Consider the following 21,033-nt stretch of genomic DNA (forward strand, 5'->3'; position numbering starts at 1 on the left):
TGCCGTTTATTCTACGTTAATCCCTCTTGTAAATTCAGCTGTTAAAGCATATGAAAACATATTAGTGTTATTGATTACTGTGGTATCACCAAAACAGCTTTTACCTCAATTTGAATAACATTAGAGAGCACATCTACAAATCCACGAATTAGTGTATAATTACAATTTGTAAAAACAAACAAAAAAAACACACACCCCTCAGTTTCTCTCTAGGTTGTATACTGTTGCTCAAATCCCCCATGGTTTTAGTGCTTTAGGCTCTGGCTGGATAAAATATGTAAATCATCAGAAGGGAAAACATTGGCAATGACAGCATTTCGAGAAATGACAATCCATGCTGTCTGCCAGAAGTGGGAAGGCAGAAGGATACAGATACTGTACACAACACACAGCACATCAATCAGTTCTTTGATCCCACCTCTTACAGGATACTATGGCAATGACTGCTCCTCACCGGTGAACGAATGTGTGTCAAATCCTTGCGACCCTGAGGGGACCCTCCTCTGTGAAGAGCTGGCAAATACTTATAAATGTGTGTGTCAACATGGGTACACGGGGCAGCACTGCAAAACTCCTATAAGCCACTGTGTTGACGGCCTGTGTCATCATGGTTCAAAGTGTGTGGATCTATCCAGAGGGTTCAAGTGCGATTGTTTGCCAGGTAGGTTCACCCATAGAGATCTCCATGGGTTCACCATCCAGCAGAGACTTGTTTTAAGTGGGAGCAATGCCTCAAATGAATGAATCATGTACATATAGTAGACACCCTCCTGGTTTGATGTTTTCACTTGCTCAACTTCCTTCTCAGTGGGCACCTAATCTCTTTGGCCTTAAGCAACGACACGTAACAACCTTATGAAATGTAAGTCAGAGCTCAGTTCATCAGGTTGTGAACTGAATTCAAACCATGTGACTTTGCTCGCTGAGGATCCAGGGTGCTCCTGCTGCTCTACAACATTGTGTTCCATTAAAGGAATAGTTCACCACAAAATGAAAATTCTGGCATTATCTACTCATCCCCCATGTCAGTTGAAACTCATTTGAATTTTTAACTACGACCAAATACGCAAGTTTGCTACAGCAGTTCCATCTCAGCCTTCTCCCAAACAATTGAAGTGAACAGGGTCTGCCCATAATTTCCAAACAACTTGTGCAACATTTTTCAAGTGTTTGGTAGCCGCACAATAGCCTTTATGCACATAAAACTGAAAAAAAAAAGTCATAATTTGAACAATAGTTCATTTGAATAGAATTGCAGAATAAAGAACATTTCATACACAGCTAGGCACTGTAAACATCAGTTGTAATTTTGTAAGGGCCCAGATAATGTTATTTATTTATTTTTTTACAAACAACTTATTAACCATGTAACCACTGTAAACATCACCTCATGATGCTTAATTATATTATAATGTATGAATACTTACATTTATTTAAAAGTGTTTAAGCTGAATAATAACAAAAGACTAACAAATTGTTAACTTGAATTTCTTCAATTAATTATTTAACTATTAAGTAATGATGTATATTAAATAATGATTAATTCATCATATATTTGTGATCGTTATTAGAATGTGTTACCAAAAGTTGTACAGGTTTACCTTTATATTTTTGCCAACTGAAATTGGAAATTGAAAAACTGCAACTTCTCCTTTCTCTACAGGTTTAACAGGTCAGTTTTGCGAGGTAAACATAGATGACTGTGAAGAAAAACCATGTGGAGTCCTGAGTATTTGTAGAGACGCCCTCAGTGGCTACAACTGCTTCTGTGCACCTGGATTTATAGGTAGGTTATTGAATGAAATGCTAAAGGCAAATCTTCTGCTAATTTCGCCGCTAACTTTTCGGAACCTAAAGGAAAAAAAGTGTACTTCATATATCAATTGAGCACATGATAGAATTTTAACTTCAATGTTTGCATAACCCATGTCTCTAACAATATCAGTCTTTATCAATTTTAACTTCATGCAAATAAGATCAAATGGTAGGATCAAAGCTAGAAGCCCTGGGTTGGAAAGTTAGACATTGTAAGTTATTCTGTATAAATATACCAATCTAAGCATTAAAGGCAACGGGCACCATGTTTACTTCATATTAAGCAAAGCTAATTATTCTACATCAGACCTTGTGTTAAATTATTTATCTTTATGTTTTTGACATCATTTGTGATATTCAAATTATTTCATTAGGTGTAGAAACTCATTTCTATCTGGTCTGACAAATGTTTCTGACACTGATTTTTATAAGCAGTTTCAGTGCCATATAAATAAGAAACATAAAGATATGTAATGCTTGTAAACACAAAAACACAACACAAAACAAAAAAAACCCATTTGTTTTTTGTGTTTAGGAACGTTTTAAGAATCAAACAAGATCGATATATCATCTCAATACCTGAATGTGCAGTAGTTTCCATGATAATTGAGATTCTATACATACATGGTCATAACGTGTTTGACATCATCCAATGCTTTTTGCAATACCCAGGAAAACGTTTTTTCTCCTACCCATGTCTTAAAGTTATTGTCTGTGAATTAAGGTGGTTTGTTATTCACAGAACTAACGTGTCCACATCTTGCAGATGGTTAATAAAGTCAACCTCTCACACCTTTTTAGGCAATAACTGTGAGATTGAAGTCAATGAATGTCTGAGCCAGCCTTGCCAAAATGGAGGCTTCTGCACTGATGAGCTCAACTCATTCAGCTGCCAGTGCCCTCTTGGGATCACAGGTACACACATTTTACATGTTTCTAACAATGACTGTGTTTATTTGCACATCAATACTCAAAATTTAGTGTGACTGTGGCTGTGTGACTGTGATTAGTTACACGCTCTGTTCACCCCAGGGTGCTATAAGTGACAGATCTTGTCACGCAAAAATCTGATTTTGTTCACATTGCTATTGGATATTCAAAATCATACGGATGTGGTCAGGTCCACCGTGTAATCAGAATTCTACATAGTCTCGATGCAATCCACCCACATTGAGCATACAAGCAATGTAAAGAAATGTAGAATGGGAAAATTAATGCAGCTATGGATCTAGATAAATACAGCTGCAGGGAATGCATAGCAAACATTTTCATGCAAAGTATGGACATACAGCAATGTGATCTCATAAAGGCAAGACTCAAAATTCATCCAAATGACCAGTGTAACTGTAGCCTTGTAAATGCCTTAACCCTCAGTCGAGCAACATTTGCATTTATGAATGACCAACAGGGGTCAGACAAGACCACGAAAGTCCACAAGTGTGACAGAAACCCCAATATTTTCAAAAATAGATCCACTCTACTATATTGGTATGCTCCAGTAGGTTAGCTTTCTTTCAGTATCATAGTAGCCTGCTAGCCAAAATGTTTCGTTAGCATTGCCCAAACTTAACAAATTCTGCATCTGTTACGCAAAAAACTGCTTTACTAGCTCAATTTAGTTGTAACTGAAATATTTATCAGCAAAAATATTTTTGGACTGCATAGATTAGCCACCGCAGTGATTTGAGCACTGGGCGATCGAGCATCAGTTAATAGAGGTGAAAGACCACCATTTTGTTAACATTGGGCAAACTTAAAGGAATAGTTTACCCAAAAATGACTCAAAACTCAAAACACCAGTGAAGTTTGTATGTCAGCATAACACAGTGAGTTAGCAAGTGCTGCTTCTTGCCAGCCTTTTCAAAACAACAGAAGTGTCCGGGGCAAAAAATTACGAGAAAATTACTCCAAACACCTCATGCAGCATAATCCAAGTGTTCTGAAGCCATACAATTGCACCGATTGCTTATTTGCCATCATATATTCAAACTATTCAAACAAGATCTAATTTAACATTTATGAATGCACTTTTAATTAGGTTTAATGATATTCCTGCTGAGTGTTTACATGTTTTATCATGGTATCTCCCTGTACTCTACAGGGATTTGCTGCACACAATCTAAACCAAGTTGTGCTCAGCGCATACTGGCTTTTGACAGGCACTTTTTCCTACAGTCTTCTGGGCCATGTGTTGATCACCTTGTAACTGCATGCCAGTCAAATGTATTCCATAAAATAAACATCAAGTGGCATGACAAACAGTAGGCTGCATCCTGAATGCTATATTCACTATCACTATCCCTCATGCTGAAACTGTATAAAAACATTGTAATTATAACACAGTGGACCCTGGAAAGACCACGTTTCTAACTTTAATGCCCATATTTATAACTTAAACCTTTAAAATATAGTCATTGATATATTCGTTAAGCACATACATGTATATTAGATTAGATTATTTTAATTTTGAACATGACTGGCCATGACCAATTTTCAAGCAAATCAGAAGAGCATTTGTAGAGCTCTTTGTCCACAGCTGAACTGTGTGCCCCTTAAAAAATCACACATACACACAAGCTCTCTGCCCCCCTTAGTTGGTGTGTATCACTTGATATCTTGTCTCTACAGTTGTTTTTGATTGGTGTCATATATGACCGCCTAAAATTATGTCATCACCTAAAGTTCAAATTAAGGCAGAAACCACAAAATATGTTATGTATTTATTGGGGACCATGTGTATGCATTTTGAAAGGATCGAATAAATTACCTTAAAGTGATAATAACTTGTCTTGCCTGTGGTCTGAGCTGACCTCTGTTGGTCGCTTGAGGGTTAATATGATATTAGTACTACGTTACGGTCATAATCGGAGTACTCGCACTGCTCAAACCAAATGCAGTGCTGCAAAAGTATTGGAGGGTTTTTTAGAGTAAGCCTGTCAGTCCAAGTTTTCATGATTTGTGGCAACAAACATCATTTCTGATTACATCCCATCTAGCCTTCATGCTTCTCAACAATGGAAACCTTGGGGGAAAGTTACATGGGAGCAACAGAAATCCCGTAGGGGCAATACTGCAGTTTATGAGAAGAGGGAAATGACTGACACTGCTCGTAGTGTGTGGCAATTGATGTGCTCAATTAATCATTAGAATATGTGAGATTAAACATAAATGGGGGAAAAGAAATGGAGTTGTTTTTTTGTTGGTGCATCTAAATAGTAAAGAGTAAACTAGACAATTACAAAGGCCAAAAATACAGATTGCGTAGAGGAAGGGCACCTCTGGTATACTCAAAATGTTCTTAGATTAGGTGATGCAGTTGTTTTGATTGCATACATGTTTTTTGTCCCCAGTCCCTAGCTTCTATGGAATATATACTGTATGTTTGTATACATACTTGTGAATATGCAATTCTCCGCCATGTTAAGTTTTCTGACTTCACCTCAAGCATATTCAGCAATAGTGATTTTTTTTTTGCATATTTTTCAGCTTTTTTCAATCACTTGCTAAATTCTAAGGATAATTGCATGTTGAAATCTTTTCTGCTGCTCATCCTTTAAAGGTCCTATATCGTGTAAAACAGGATTTCCCTTACCTCTTTGTTATAAAGGAGTTGGATGCGCTATCTAAACATCGTGAAAGTATCAAAACGCACAGTAGCCAACTAAATCCACACAATCCATATTAGGAAAGCGAGCCTCTAAACGAGCCGTTTGGACTTCCGTAACTTTGTGGCGTCACAAAGGTTCGCTCATTATCATTTTTGTAAGAAATAATAGGCTAACAAAGTGTTTTTTTCAAAGCGGTTGAGCGGTTGTCATTGTTTATTTACCGGAGAGTTTTCCCTACCTGTAGCTGCCGGGCTGTGGTGTCTCGCGTTTAACTCTTGAAACGGTTAGCCAATCAGAACAGATGGTCATTAATATTAATGAGCCTTAAAGACACAGCAACAGCAACTTGGTAAGGCTCACAGAGATGCTGGAAAATGAACGTGTAAAAATGGATTAAGAGTGTTTTTGGTACATGACACCACACAAACAGCTTTTAATGGACCTCAATACATAAAATAAAACACTGCAAAGTGGAGAATATGGGACCTTTAATAAAATATTCTGATAATAAATTAGTACAGATAGCCAGATTGTGTACATACCAGTTCTAAGTTGTCTCTTGTTGGACATTTCTGGTTTCGGGTGCCATAGAATGAGAGTTAAAATGATGAAAACCGATAGAGAGAGAGATTGAGAGGGAGAGGCAGAGAGAGAGAGATGAAAATACATAATGATATGCACACAGAGAGCCTGCGAACATGACATAAACATCTCTGAAACTGCTCCACTTACAGCAGGAATTAGAATAATCCTTGAATGTCCCCAGAATGATCCAGAAAAATCTAAACATTTTTTTGTCACCCTATCAGTATTTACAAAATGTGTAAGCCTAAAGTCTCCTCAGAATATTAACAGTTAAGTTCAGGAGAGGCTAACCTACAGCTTTGCCCTAAGCAAGCAGGCAAAGGAAAATATGATTATTAGTACACATCCTGGCCACCTTGGAGGAGGTTAGGTCATAAAACAAACTATATCCCTCGTAGTGTTACATGAGCAGCACAAGCTATATACAGTAATGATATGGAATTTTGTTGGAATTCAAAGATGGGCCTTTTCTCACTTGTGCATTTTGCTTTGTGGTATTTCACAAAATGTAATAACAGCCTCTTCCATAACTAATAGAAACTGCAGATGTGAGAAATGGTGATAGTGGAAAAAGTATTATCTTGTGACTGAGTTTATATACAGATAACTACACAACTCCTATTTTCAGAGAAAACAAGTTAGGAGGGAAAAAAATAATAAATTCCTTGCGTGAATAAAGGTTTCATTCTGTGCACAGTAACATACTGCACCGCATGAATGATGCAGTGCCTGGTGGGGGTTAGTTACTAACAATTCTTACCTCACGTTATTTGGGAGACTTGGTGCTAGAAAATATAATGGAAAGCGTTTATAGGGCTTTATGAGAAACTTGTTTCTCGTGATGAATTGTTTATATAAGCAATAAGGTAGGAGACAGGAGTGGGGATGCCTGCATGACTGTGACGTGTCTCAGTGTTTGATGCACAGTTCTGCCAAACACAACAGCAGCGTGGCATCAGCTGCAGCACCATTTGTAATAGCATTTGGTTACAAAAACTGTAAAACCTGAAAAAGCTGAGCTCTCGTGTTTTTTCCTGGTGCAGGGCAGTAGAATTCAAGTCGAGTTTGTGTGTATAGTCCTTCATCACAATGATGTCTCAAAGACTTTACAGACAATGAGCCTACCTAGGTCTAACTAATCAACAATCAATCACAGAACAAAATGATGCAATACATTATACAACAAAATAAAACAAAGGAAGGTGGGGCAGCAGTTGAAACTATTTTTCAATACCAGTTCATGCATAACAGTGTGCTTATAATTGGATACATGTCATCATCACTGATTGTTCCACTGCATATTTCTTTACAGGCAACTACTGTGAAATCAACATAGATGAGTGCATATCATCCCCCTGCCTCCACAATGCCACATGTGTTGACCTTGCACATGGGTATGAATGTGTCTGTATGCCTGGCTTTGCAGGTTAGTCGGTACATTGAATATCCATTATGTATTCAGGTGAACATAGTTTTGTAATCAACATGTGTTATAAAACTGGATTGAAATTAAATCCTATAGCAAATGGTGAGTATAGCACACCAAGTGCCATGATATCGTACATGCATATCTTAGCATGTACCAATGTACATAGCTTACTTTGCACATTTGCACATCTTGATGATAGCTTACAATGCATAGTTGAAATTCTGGACTTATTCAATACATGTTTTGTTAAATCTGTATACCTGACCATGTGAACAGCTAGCAGTGTACACTTGTGCATCCGCTCTGCAAATCTAATAATGTAAAGAGCCAACGATGCTCATTTTGCGAACCTTGCACATGTGCTGTCAAAACGTAGATCTGTAAATCCAAGATCTTTTAACTTAATCTGGCAATGAAAATGCTGTATCTATATTTATTTATTTGTTGTATGAATCTCAATATGTTCTTTTATCATAATTACTTGTTTTATTATCTTCCACTACGCTTATCTATAGCACATCATATTCTGTGGTTCTGAAATGACCCATTTTCCCCATGGGGATTATTAAATTTTTATCTAATCTAATTTAATTTAATGTATCACCATTATTACAGTTTAACACTATGATGCCTTTTTTACCTGGGACAAAATGCAATGTGAAATCCTACTTCTCTTTGTTTACTGAACTTACATCAATTTAGCAGCCTAAACATGTAAAAAATGCATAAAATGTATACATATGCAAAACTTTTGAAGTAGTTCATCTAGAATTTGATCCATGTTTGCTCAATAGTAAGTCACAAAGGCTACAAGCAGGCCAAGGTGAAAATACATTTGAAACTGGTTACTCAAGGTATTTAAAACACGCACAGGATCCAATGTAAAATATAATAGGGTCGTCAGCCATTACAATTGACTAGTTGTTCTTGAAAAATTTTTTGTTGATCCAAAATGTCTCATCAAATTATAGAATACAATTAAGTAACTACACAATATTCAAGCAAGTGTACTCCTGTGGCTTAATGTCAGATGATAGAAGCAACAATGCAGACTGGAAAATCACGTTGCACTGACTGCCTTCGTCACTACCTACGCAGCCTGCCAAGTTGCATTTGCTGTGTGTGGCACTGACTTGGGAGAAAGGCACACAGATAGACTGACAGACAGATAGACTGGCTTACATTTGAAAAATGTTTGCTTTATTCGCTTTGTATTTGTAATCTGTGAGAGTTATCGTCTTTCTATAAGGAGCGAATCAGCACTAAATCACGTTTTTTTTGAGCTGTAAACAGATATATGGCTTTTTATATAGTAGTAGTACTAGTAGTATAGTAAACATACATGGTGACATGGTGCATTTGTGACATTAGTGGAACAGTACACCAGATTTTTAAATGAAAATTTCAAAATAAAAGTCATTTTGGCAACCACCATTTTTATCTGAAGAACGGGCCTTAGTTAGACATGAATTTGTGTGTTATGAAGCTGTTTTTCAGACATTGTTTGCTCTTTGTTATATGCACCACCCCCTTTTTTACCCAACTTTACATGTGCTTGTAATCCCTTCCTTTCGATATCTGTTTTTGATTGCTGATAATTCCCATAGAGCACAGCTAGCTATGCAAATTGGCTGAAATGCTGACTCGAAATACCTGAAAGGATGTTCTTTACTGTGAGGGTGTTCTGTGCTGTGTCTTGTACCTTGCTGCATCACCATAAAGACACCCTCTTGGGTATTATGGCTATACTCAACACGATGCACTATCATCAGCATTATTGTCACCAATATATTTGGTGTTAAGATCAACATCATCCAAAACAAATCATCACAGGTTAAAGTGGTAGCATCATTTGCAAGAAAGGATAAATCAAGTGCTGTTAATATTTGTTCAAATATATGCAAGTCATGTTTTACACATGTAGATAGACAGCCCCCCTGCACCAAAGAGATTGTGACTGTGTGATGTTAACAAGCCTATAGTATGGACACCAGTACATGTTGTCCTCTATGCGGTTCATTAGGACTGAGTAAGCCAGCTCCCTCTTTGGCTCAAATTACACAGTGATGTGTTTTATGATTTGAACATTGATTAGTTATTAACTGCCAAACATTTGTGTTAGTGACCCTTCTATATTATTTATTTATTTATCAATCTATGTTCTTTTCTGTCAAAGGTACCAAGTGTGAGCTTGACATTGATGAGTGTGCTTCATCTCCCTGCAAGAATGGAGCCACTTGCATTGACCAGCCGGGTAATTACTTCTGCCAATGTGTGGCTCCATTTAAAGGTAATGAGCACTGAGGGAATAGGGACAAAAAGCAAAGTTAATTAACTTCACATACTATTACTTTCACCTGTCTGAACTCGCTTCACATGTCTCAACAAAATGAGCACATCTTCATGTGCTACCTGTATTTAAAGAAAGAAAACATGACTAATTAGCAAGATGGTAGTTATGGTAGGTGGTTTGCCCACATAGGTGACAAGTTCCATCTATTTAGTCAGAAGACAGTAGTTCAGTCACAGTAGGGCATTATCATTGCATATACCATTGCATTTGGTTGTTTTAGAGTTTCAACTGATTGTGTGTGTGTGTGTGTGTGTGTGCGCGCCAAAGTGAGAGCGAAATGGGCCAGCTTTGCCGTTACAGATTAGTATATTATAATCAATATAGCTACAAAAAAAAGAGTTGTGTGTGACATGCATACAGTGCAGCTTGTGAAAGATTTGGTTGCTTTAATAATATAATATAATATAATATATATTTTGTAACACTTTATAATGGCCATCACTAGTAATGATAATCATAATAATCATCATTTTTATATTTATTAATTATCATTTGATGGTTGTCTTACAACTAATTGATCATTAGTTAATTTACTACATTGTTTATATATAATAATGGTAAATTATATTGTGTGCATTATTTAATCATTAGTTGATAACATTTTAATAAATCAATGAAACATATTATATCATAACTGTTAAGAAATTTAATTTATGATTTTAGTTAACAATATGATAGTAATTGGTTATTATCCAAGTTAAACATTTTTATACCTAATTACAATGCCTTCACAAAGTGTTCAACATCCTTGAACTTTTTCCACATTTTATGGTGTTACAGTCTCAATTGAAAATTTATTGAATTAGGGGTTTTTTGTCGCTGATCTACACACAATAATCCAAAAAGTGGACGAGTGTATTTACAAATTTTAGCAAAATAATTAAAAATGAGAATCTTTTTATTAAATAAGTATTAGTTGTCAATTGTTTTAGTCAAACTAAAACACGTTACGTTTGCAGTGTATCCACATGCTTTGAATGTCCTTGAGATGTCTGTACAACTTGATCTGGAGTCCACCTGTGGCAAAATCAATTGATTGGACATGATTTAGAACAAAACACATATGTCAATATCACGGTTCACTGCATGTCAGACCAGAAACTCCACCATGAAGTCCAAGATGCTGTCTGTAGAGAAAAAATCTGAAGTGTTGGGATTTCACAAGAGCACAGTTTGGTCCATTATTAATATATGGGAAAAATATGGATCTAGCCAAACAAACTGAGACACTGGGCAAGAAGGACCTTGGTCAGGGAGGAAACCAAAAACCCAAGGACCACTCCGACAGAACTACAGAGTTCCTTTGCTGCGATCTTCCTGGAAGGACAACAGTCAGTGCAGAACTTCACAAATCTGGGCTGTCTGGCAGAGTGGCCAGAAGGAAGACACTCCTGAAAAAAGCACATGACAGCATGCCTGGAATTTGCTAAAAGACATGTCAAACACACTGAAAGCGTAAAGCAAAAATATTCTGTGCTCTGATGAAACGAAAATTGTCTTTGGCTCTAATTCAAACTCATCACCCATGTAACACCATCCCTACTGTAAAGCATGGTGGTGGCAGCATCATGCTGTGGGGGGGCTTTTCAGACAGGACTTAAGGATATAGGGAACAATGAAAGGAGCCAAATACAGGCAAACTTTTGAAGAGAACCTGCTTCAGAGTGCGAAAGACCTTAGATTGGGGTGAAAATTAATGTTTTAATAGGAAAATGATCTAGGCCTACAGCTAAAGCAACTCTGGAATGGCTTCAGAACAAGAATGTGAAAGTCCTTGAGTGGCCCATCCAAAGCCCAGACTTTACTCCCACTGGAAAGTACATTTCTATTTTCGGTTAAATTCGGGTGATGTGATGCATTAAGATGGCAATATTATTAGGTGCTACTATAACACACAAACAAAAAAACAATAAAACATGCGCATATCATATTGAGCTTTTCCGATAGAGAGAAGCCCGCATTAATTTAGCTATGATTCCCTTTCACCTGTTGCCAATGCAATCACATTTTAGACATTAAAGGAATAGTTCGGTGTTCTGGCTTTTTAGCTATTTTTCTACTTACCCAGAGTCAGACAAGCTCGTGGATGCCATTGTCTATGTCTCTGTGTGCAGTTTGATGGAACGGTTAGCTTATATTAATTTCTAGAAGTTTACAGGATCAAGTAGCAGTAGGGAGTAGTAGTAGTAGTAGGGATAATTTGGTGTACATTTACATTTTTTGTCCAGTGACCAGTTGATTCAGCCATTCTTTACATCTGCTTTGCTGTCTTACATGTTGTGTGTTCCACCCAACCGTGTGTGTGTGTCCCACCATGATCTATGGTGTGTGTTCCACCATAGATCATATACTGTATTACCACCAGTGACACAGGCAGTTAAATATAATTATAATATATAATATTTTCAGTTACCTTAATCAATATCTTACTCAATACTATGTTAAAGGACAATTCCAGTGTGATTTGAGTTTTTGCTCAAGTTTTTCCAGCCCTTTAATGTTAATTGTGACAGTTGCATATACATATATGTGCCACGATTAAAGATATTTATAAATTGGTTCTGCCATACTTCTTGGGCTCATTCACTCCTGTTCAGTTCCAAACAGAAAATAAAGCTTGATTTTACCCAATTACAGCTTTAAATTGCCGCCCTCTTCTTTACTGAGATTATCTCATAATAAATCAAAACTATACAAACAGAACAAACAACCAAACTTCTGTTTATGCTAAGCTAACATAAAATGTGGGTAATGTGTCAGCCTGAACCCTCCCTGTTTCAGGCAGCAAGCAAGAGACAAAGCAACAGCTCATGCTGCTGCTGGACAAACTGGCTGGCATATGCACGTTTCAATTTGCTTAATTTTTGTTACCTCTGCCAATGGAGTTGGAAGGGGTTATGTTTTCGCCCCATTCCGTCTGTAGTCTGTTTGTCTGTCTGTCTGTTTGTTTGTTTGTTTGTCTGTCTGTTAGTAGGATATCTCAAAAAGTTGTCAATGGATTTGCACAAAACCTTGTGGAAAGGTTGGTCATGGGGCAAGGAAGAACTGATCAATTTGTCATACCAATTGGCCGAAGGGGGGCGTGGTGCGTGGCTTCTCACAAAAAGCATATCATGTAAGAACGGTTTCACATACCACATCAAACTTTGTGTGCCTATCAGCAGACATAAGAGGAGGCAAACCCTCCATTATTGGTCAATCAAACAACATGGAGGCACTGGAGAGCTCATTTCCAGTTTAGACATAAACCGCCCTGCTAATCTTTCCAAAACTTGGTCCAGTGGTGGAAGGGCAGCTCTAATGACCACTGAACAGACACAGAGCTGATTGGCCATGTGGTGTTGTGATAATGCTTTAAAGTGGCAAGAATTTGAAGCGGCTGATCTCATGTCCCATTTCAGGTCCAGTCGTGAAAATGTGTGCATCTCTTAATGTGAAACATGTTGGTAATGCGGCATGGGAGAAATGATTAACTTTTGATGAAAATCCGACATGTGAAACTGGCATATCTTGACAATTGCATAGTGTTGGCGGAGGTATGCGCTCTGCTGAGTGCCATCTAGTTAACTTTGTTGTCAGACTCTCCCAACTTCTTGTCAAACTCTCCCAATTTGTCAAACTCTCCCAACTGACCTATTGGGCTAGTAACCAGCTGTGGCTACTGCCAGCCAAAAATGTGGATAATGTGTCAAATATGCTTGTTTATAGAGTTTGATTGCAGAACTCTTGAACCTAATAACAGCAATATTCTACTGTATACTCTAATGTAAATTTCCTTTGCTCATCATTTTTACAATTTCTTTGAGGTTTTCCTATCCTTAATGTTGTTTCCCCCTACTTTTTTGTTGTTGAGTCTGTTTTGCAGAAATTATCAGAGGTAGGAAACATCCCTTGTTTTGTGTCTAGTTTTGCATGTTTTTCAGCATTGCGTTTTCTTTATTCAGTCGTTTGATATGCATTGCCTGGCCTGATTGCTGTTCTGTAGGCTACCATCCTTGTTAAGATACTTTCTATAAATGCATTGTCTTTCTCTCTTTGTTGATATTTTATACCTTTCTTATTTGTGCTTTAGAAAAGTTATTTTATTTCAACAGATGACTGTTTGATGCATGACCAGAATATTATAATGTGGGCACTTTTAAATGTGTCTCTATACTAAAAGTTTGCTAGCATGAGTGGTGATTTTCGGTCAGTGCATTAATATTTATTAACTGCTATATGGCCACAGGTGTGCTTTTATCAAGTATTTTAAAACGGCATCAAACATGACAATCAGAACTGATGACTGGGACTATTCATTTGATAATTATTGTTTTGTCGCAAGCACAAAACATTTTTTTTAATATGTACAGTATTCTGTCACTGAAACGAATGGAATACAAATCTCTAAGGATCAAACCCATTAACTCTAATACAGTCCCAAAATGCATCTAAAACGCCCTCCAGAGAATTTAATTTATGTGTGCATGTAGGGCCTATATTCCATCGTTGTAAATTCTCTGGTGGCTTGTGTTTACCGTAGTGGTCACTAACCTTCTGTTTAGAGAGGAAACTATTGCATGTTGCATGCTATTCATAGACGGGAATAGCAAATCTTACACTGTAGCAGGATCTATATTTTGCCTATGCCCTAATTCTAACTCCAGAAACAAATTTCAAGAAGTGTTCAGCACCAGAGTGACATTTTTATCACAGCAGAAAAATTATATCATGTTGATAAAAAATATATTATAAGCCACACAGAAGTATTTAACTGTCACAGAAAAAAATAAGTCATGAATAGTATTTTAGATGCACTTCGGAGGCTTTGGGAGCTACCAGGTAAGTTGGCTACCAATAGCCATTAAAGAGGAAAAAAGCTCACTTGTGCCAGTATGACCTTTTAATTACACTACAAAATGTAAAAATGTATCGAAAAGATTGAGTTTAGTTGTTATAAACCTAATAATGCTTATTTTAAAAACTGAATTAGCTAGTGGATCTCTCAGAGGCATCCATCCATCCAGGTTGGACTGTTAAATAATTTGACCACATAGCAAATAGATGTTTAAAATTAAGACAAAAAGTTTATTAAAAACCATGAACTATATCAACTTCAAACTCTATATTTTCAGATCATTTTTTCAGGCTAATATGTAAAAGGTTTCCAATGCTTGTGTGTTAAACTAGCTTAAGTGATCTAAGTGAGCTAGCTTAAGTGAGTGATATCTATGCATCTGTCTGTCTGTCTGTCTGTCTGTCTGTCTGTCTGTCTGTTCAAATATGGTTGAAATGGCATGCAATCTATAATAAGGATTGGTTGAAGGAAACACACAATATGGGTTTAGTCTTTAATATCCCCAGTACTACAATCACATTGTATGTCTGTTGCCTGCTGGATGGTCCTGCTATGCATGTTTTTCTCCCTCTCTCCAGGTCGTAATTGTGAATTCTTACCCTGCGAGGCCAATAATCCCTGCGAGAATGGAGCAGAGTGTATGGAGGAGCTGGATCAGGACCATTTCCCTTTGGGTTTCCGCTGTCACTGTCACCGGGGCTTCACTGGCCCCCGCTGTGAAATCAATGTGGATGAGTGCAGCTCCAGCCCCTGTCTTCACGGCTTTTGCTATGATGGTGAGAAGCTGCCCATCTCACAAACACAACTTAATAAAACCGGAAAGAGAAACCAGCAGTCACAACAGAGCAAACCTCCATACGCACACCGAATATGTCACATTTTGTTTTGCTCGCTTGCCGTCTGACAGGCAGTTTTCAATTGGGTCACCATTGCAGCTAATAAGAGTGTTATGAGAGTGGAGTTATTCCATCTGATGTGAGGATCTAGGACATTACCTGCTGCAGTAGGCTTGATTAGTTCCTTAACCTAACTGCAAGAGGAAATCAATTAAGCATCAATGTTGTGTTGTAATTTAAATAATGGATGATAAATGATAAAGTTAATACAATCAAAGCCTCAGACAGAATGTTGTTTTTCTTCCTTTGGCTATCCAATAAGATTGTACCCCCATATTTTCCATCTCTAACATAAATGATTAAAACACTCATAGATCATAATGATAGCTTCAAAGTTAAGGATCGCTGATGACCAATTGGTGGATGATTATGATATATTTCCACAAAGGGAGGATTTTTTTTAATCTTTTTTTCCCATTTATTTCCTTAGTTTATATGAGGGACAAAATGCACAGAAATTGCAGTGAGATATTGTTTTGTTATACAATTCAGGAAATTACTGTACACCAATGTAACATCCATCTTGCTAAGTCAAATTCATTTTCCCTCAGTAGCAAAATATTTACACTGTAGTATTACCTTCCAGAATTCCTGACTTTTCTGATATATTGCCATTCTTGTTTAACATGGCTTACAGTAGAGCAAAAAAGAACAAAAAAAGTTTCAAAGGGTGGCAGTGGATAACTATCCAAGGGTAGCTGCTCTGTATTCTGTATGACTGCTATTACAGTAGACCTTGGCCAGCTGTCTTGAATAATCTTGAGTGCAGCCAGCCCACCTCAGGTTGCCGAAGCAGGCCTCTAGGACCTATTGGCCAGTGCTCAGCAGCAGCAGCCAGCAGCCACCAGGGAGAGCACTGCATAGCCACAGTGGCTAGGATGAGTAATGCTGCTGCCACCCAGGACCTAAAGCATTTAATGAGAGTAATAGCAGCTACACGCACCAAGACAGAGTGACAGCATAGATTACGTGGTAAATCTTTGGGATAATGAAGAATCCTGGGACCCTGACTGGGGATGTAATAAATTCACTCCTGTAAGAACTGCAATTACCTCTGTCACTGGCTGGCTGTACACCACTGTTGTGTTGGAGAAACAGGAAGATGCATCCCTGTTTAACATCATTAATGATTAAAGAGAGATAGGAATGGATTATTAGACGTGGGAAATTCTAACTTCTGATGGAAGAAATTGGCACATTTGTAACATCTGAATAAAAAATGGCTCTGAAATGGGCTCTCCCCATCTGTTGCACCTCCTTTTCCCCTTATTCCCTGTGTTGCCCTAGAACTTGAGAGAGTGGAAACAAATGACAAGGCTTTCAGCCTTTCATTGAGAAAGAGCGGGATAAGTGCAGACAGGGAAAGAGGAAAGCAGCAGGCAAAAACAGGATTGAGAGGTTCAGGCAGACAGGTTTATTTAAACATGGTTAGAGTCTTAAATTCCCTCTGATCGATGGAGAAGAGGTGACCTATCACATAGATTTTACAACAACAGGTTTGACTTATACAGTGCATGAGGCATTTTAATGGTTATATCCATAAAAAAATAATGGAATCTCATTGGAACATTGTGCTGTATGCCCATGATCACCACTTACCTGTGTAGAGATGTAGTGCATTACTAGTGAGAATTAATTTATGATGCAAGGCGTTGTAACTAACCTACTGTTCTTGTTTCAGTTGTGGATGGGTTCTACTGCCTTTGCAACCCTGGTTATGCTGGGCTGAGATGTGAACAAGACATTGATGACTGTGTGAACAATTTGTGCAGTAACAACTCAATATGCAAGGACCTCCATTTGGTAAGTAGACAGTGTTTTATCTTGCAATCCAAGCAGGTGACACAACTGTTACTGAAATGGACAACCCCACCCTAAACATTTGGTTTAAACAAAAACGTGATTAGAATTATTTACTTGTTGAAAATAAATAATCACCTGTCAAAAATCTGCAGTTAGAAAAAAATGTTCTCTGGAATATTCCACAGCCTTTAAAACAAGGTAAAATACAAATTTTCATGAAATACTGACAGAACTGAATGAAAGCAATTTTGTTATATGTTTGTAAATACAAATTGCAACTGTGCAATAAAATAAATAAAATAATACTAAAAATAGGTAAAAAAAAGTCACCATATAACAACTCCACCACTACATTACCATGTGTGTAGCATAGAGTCACAAATATGGAAATATTATTTCTTAAACCTCTTAAGGTTAAAATTGCTAATACCATCCCCTGGCAGTATATAACCTATTTCTCAAAGGTTAATATTCAGAACAATTGTCATAGTTACCATATATCAAGTATTGCAAATTACATTATACCACTGCTGCCCAACCCTCAGTCAAATGTGTTTTACTGCATCTCCAATAATAAACACTTTCAAACTGCATGCACCACGGGAACTTTAACCAATAAAAAGAAAAACATGGACATAAAACACTGAAAATTTCCTTAATTTTGATTTGGTGGCTCTATGAGTAAAAAAAGTGAAAAGCCCTTAACTGTAAATAATGTAAGTATTCAACCCCACTTTTTCACATTTTGTTGTATTACAGTCTGAATTCAAAATGGATTACTGATCTACTCAACTTTTTTAATGAATTCAAGCTGAAAAGAAAAGCAAAGAAAAGACAAGAAAACCTCTTTGCAGTGACACACCAGTTTGAGTAAAGATGCATCAAAATGCATCAAAATTTCAATGATTGCCCTTGAGATGTCCCTACAAATACGCTGGAATCCATCTGTGGCCAATTTAATTGATTGGACATGATTTAGTACGAAAGACAGATGTCTATACACGATCCCGTGGATGACAGTGTATGCCAGAGCAGAAACTCTACCATGAATTCTAAGGATTTGTCCGTAGATTTCAGAGACAGAATTATGAGGAGGCATCGATCTGGGGAAGTGTACAGAACAATTTCTGAAGAATTGGGAGATCCACTCTGACAAATCTACAGAGTTCCTTTGCTGAAAAAAGAGATCTTCCCAGAAGGACAACAGTGAGTGCAACACTTCACAAATCTGGGCTGTGTGGCAGAGTGACCAGAAGGAAGCCACTCCTGAAAAAAATGCATATGACATCATACCTGTAGTTTGCTAAAAGGCACATGAAAGACTTAAAGCATGAGGCAAAATGTTCTGTGTTCTGATGAAACCAAAATTGAACTCTTCAGCAGTATGCAAAGTGCTTTGTCTGGCAGAAACCAGGCACAGCTCATCGCCCATCTAACACTATCCCTACTGTGAAGCATGGCGGTGGGAGCATAATGCTGTGGGGGGGGGGGGGGGGGGGGGCTTTGCAGCAGCAGGGACAGGATAGAGGGAACAATGAATGGAGCCAAATGCAGGCATATTCTTCTGGAGAATCTGCTTCAGAGTGCCAAAGACCTTAGATTGGGGTGACAATTTATTTTCCAACAGGACAGTGACCCCAGGCATACAGCCAAATCAACAGTGGAATGGCTTCCAAACAAGAATGTGAAAATCCTTGAGCCCAGCCAAAGCCCAGACTTGAATCCCATTGAAAATCTGTGGAATGGCTTGAAGATATAGTAGCTGTTCACAGACACTCCCCATCCAACTTGACTGAGTTTCAGTAAATATGAAAGGAGGAATGGGAGGAATTTCCAAAATCCAGGTGTGCTAAACTGATAGAGATGTATCCGGGAAGACTCAAAGTTGTAATGATTGCCAAAAGCACTTCTACAAAGTATTGACTCAGGAGGTTGAATATTTTATTTTCAGTAAACATGCAAACATTTCTAAAATCACTTTCTCATTATTGGGTATTTTGTGTAGACTGTCGATAAAGCTCAATTTAATCAATTTATGAATTCAGGCTGCAACACCACAAGATGCAGGAAAAGTCAAGGGGGTTAACATTTTTCTGAAGCTGTTTATGATATGGATTGATTTATGCATTGTTTCATGTGTCTGTATAGTAACTGAAAAAGATATCAGTTTGCTGGCTCATACAAAAAGCATTTGGTTTGCGACTTGGCTATATGCGTGTGTTTTACAAACAAGTCATTGCTGGTAACTCCTGTGGAGTTAATGTGTTTTAAATAAACTGTACCCACTTCGGTATTTGTGTTTTGGTTGACTCAGTTTTTGATTGTTGATTTTAATCCAATTAACTCATTTAACATAACTTAAACCTTGAGATTTGTTCACCAGTCAGTGTGCCTTTTCTGCATTTTTTTCGTTCTCCCAATTCTCTCTCCTTGATTTCATTGGAGCTCACAGAGGCAGGACTGATTGACACACTATAGGAGAGAGTGAAAATGACAGACATTTTAAAGACAGTTTTCAGAATACCATAACGGTGTAGGCTTTGTTTTTCAAATGGGTTTAATGGACTTCCATAAATTATGCTGGTTCAAGATAGCGGCGTGGCGAGGCAAACGCACTTAACAGACGCAGTGTCCTGAGCAGCTAGATGAGAGTATTCTTGGTACGTATTTTAAGCCAATAACATTGATCTGTGGCAGCTGCAAAAAGGGGCTCAGGAGCTGCATGCTGCTCACAAAGTGTGCAATGAGTACCAGGGGCTTTTTCCAACAGCTGCTTATTTGCGAACAGATTGCAGTGGTTAAATAGATTTGTGTCACAGATAAAAGTCTTTGTTTCTTCTTCTGAAAAAGTTAGAAATCATTTTTGGTCTGCGGTCTAGTAGTTTTGGTCTATACCTAATATTACGCATTAAAATGAAAAATAAACAGACCACGAGCTGCATTAAGACAGCCAGAGATAGTCATATTAATACCTTAAGTTAGGTGATACTGCCTTCAAAGTAAAGGTGTAACATTTGTCATTTTTGGAAAAAAATGCAAACACATACAGTTAATGGGGTAACTATTTAGTATTAGCCCGCTAACTATTTGCTATTAGCCCACTAGTTTTCCTCCCTAGAACTATCTAGTATTGGTTTGCAAGATTGTAAAAAAACGCAAGTACTTGCTGCTGACGAATTCTGACATTACACATTAACACTTTTTTACCAAGGAAGGCTATAAAATTTCATTGCAATACAAAAACTGAGTTATATTTACATTGCGACAGCCATCTTTGTTTTTGTAGCTTTGACTGATTGATAGGAAGTCCAGTCAATAACAAGAGTTTCAGTGCAAAAGGCAGCATGCTATTGGCTTATATTTCAAGGGCAGTTGATTGCATGAGAGCAAATAGCCCCGCCCCCAAGTCCCACTAGTTTACAGGACATCAAGTACAAGCTGACAAAACCTGAAGTTACAAACTGATCCCCCAAGAGTATACTGACAGAAATCCCAGGACTTGTAGCTCTGAAAATGAAGCGCTGGGACTTTGTGGGGCGTGCCGTAGCTTTATGTGTAAAGGTTTTGTCATTTCATTATGTGTAACCATTTATTAGACTAATACAAATATTAAGTAACAAGCTTTAAAACGTTTTTCACAAGTATCCAAACTCTAATTACAAAGTTTTCTGTGTGCAAAACTTTCTTATGACCGCTGAACCTCAAAA

The 21,033-nt window shown here is 37.6% G+C and overlaps 1 protein-coding gene across 1 annotated transcript in view; it reads left to right on the top strand.

Annotated features, from left to right (window-relative positions):
• Window positions 1-21,033, top strand: part of eys (EGF-like photoreceptor maintenance factor) — a 200,873-nt gene that overhangs the window by 90,089 nt on the left and 89,751 nt on the right. Inside the window, exons 18-24 of the mRNA XM_071912776.2 lie at window positions 428-661; window positions 1,664-1,786; window positions 2,617-2,730; window positions 7,321-7,434; window positions 9,614-9,727; window positions 15,206-15,403; window positions 17,205-17,326. Coding sequence (XP_071768877.2) covers window positions 428-661; window positions 1,664-1,786; window positions 2,617-2,730; window positions 7,321-7,434; window positions 9,614-9,727; window positions 15,206-15,403; window positions 17,205-17,326 — 1,019 coding nt within the window. The remainder of the gene's footprint in view (window positions 1-427; window positions 662-1,663; window positions 1,787-2,616; window positions 2,731-7,320; window positions 7,435-9,613; window positions 9,728-15,205; window positions 15,404-17,204; window positions 17,327-21,033) is intronic.

Source organism: Centroberyx gerrardi, chromosome 15 (assembly GCF_048128805.1).
Source record: "Centroberyx gerrardi isolate f3 chromosome 15, fCenGer3.hap1.cur.20231027, whole genome shotgun sequence".
Lineage (NCBI taxonomy): Eukaryota > Metazoa > Chordata > Actinopteri > Beryciformes > Berycidae > Centroberyx > Centroberyx gerrardi.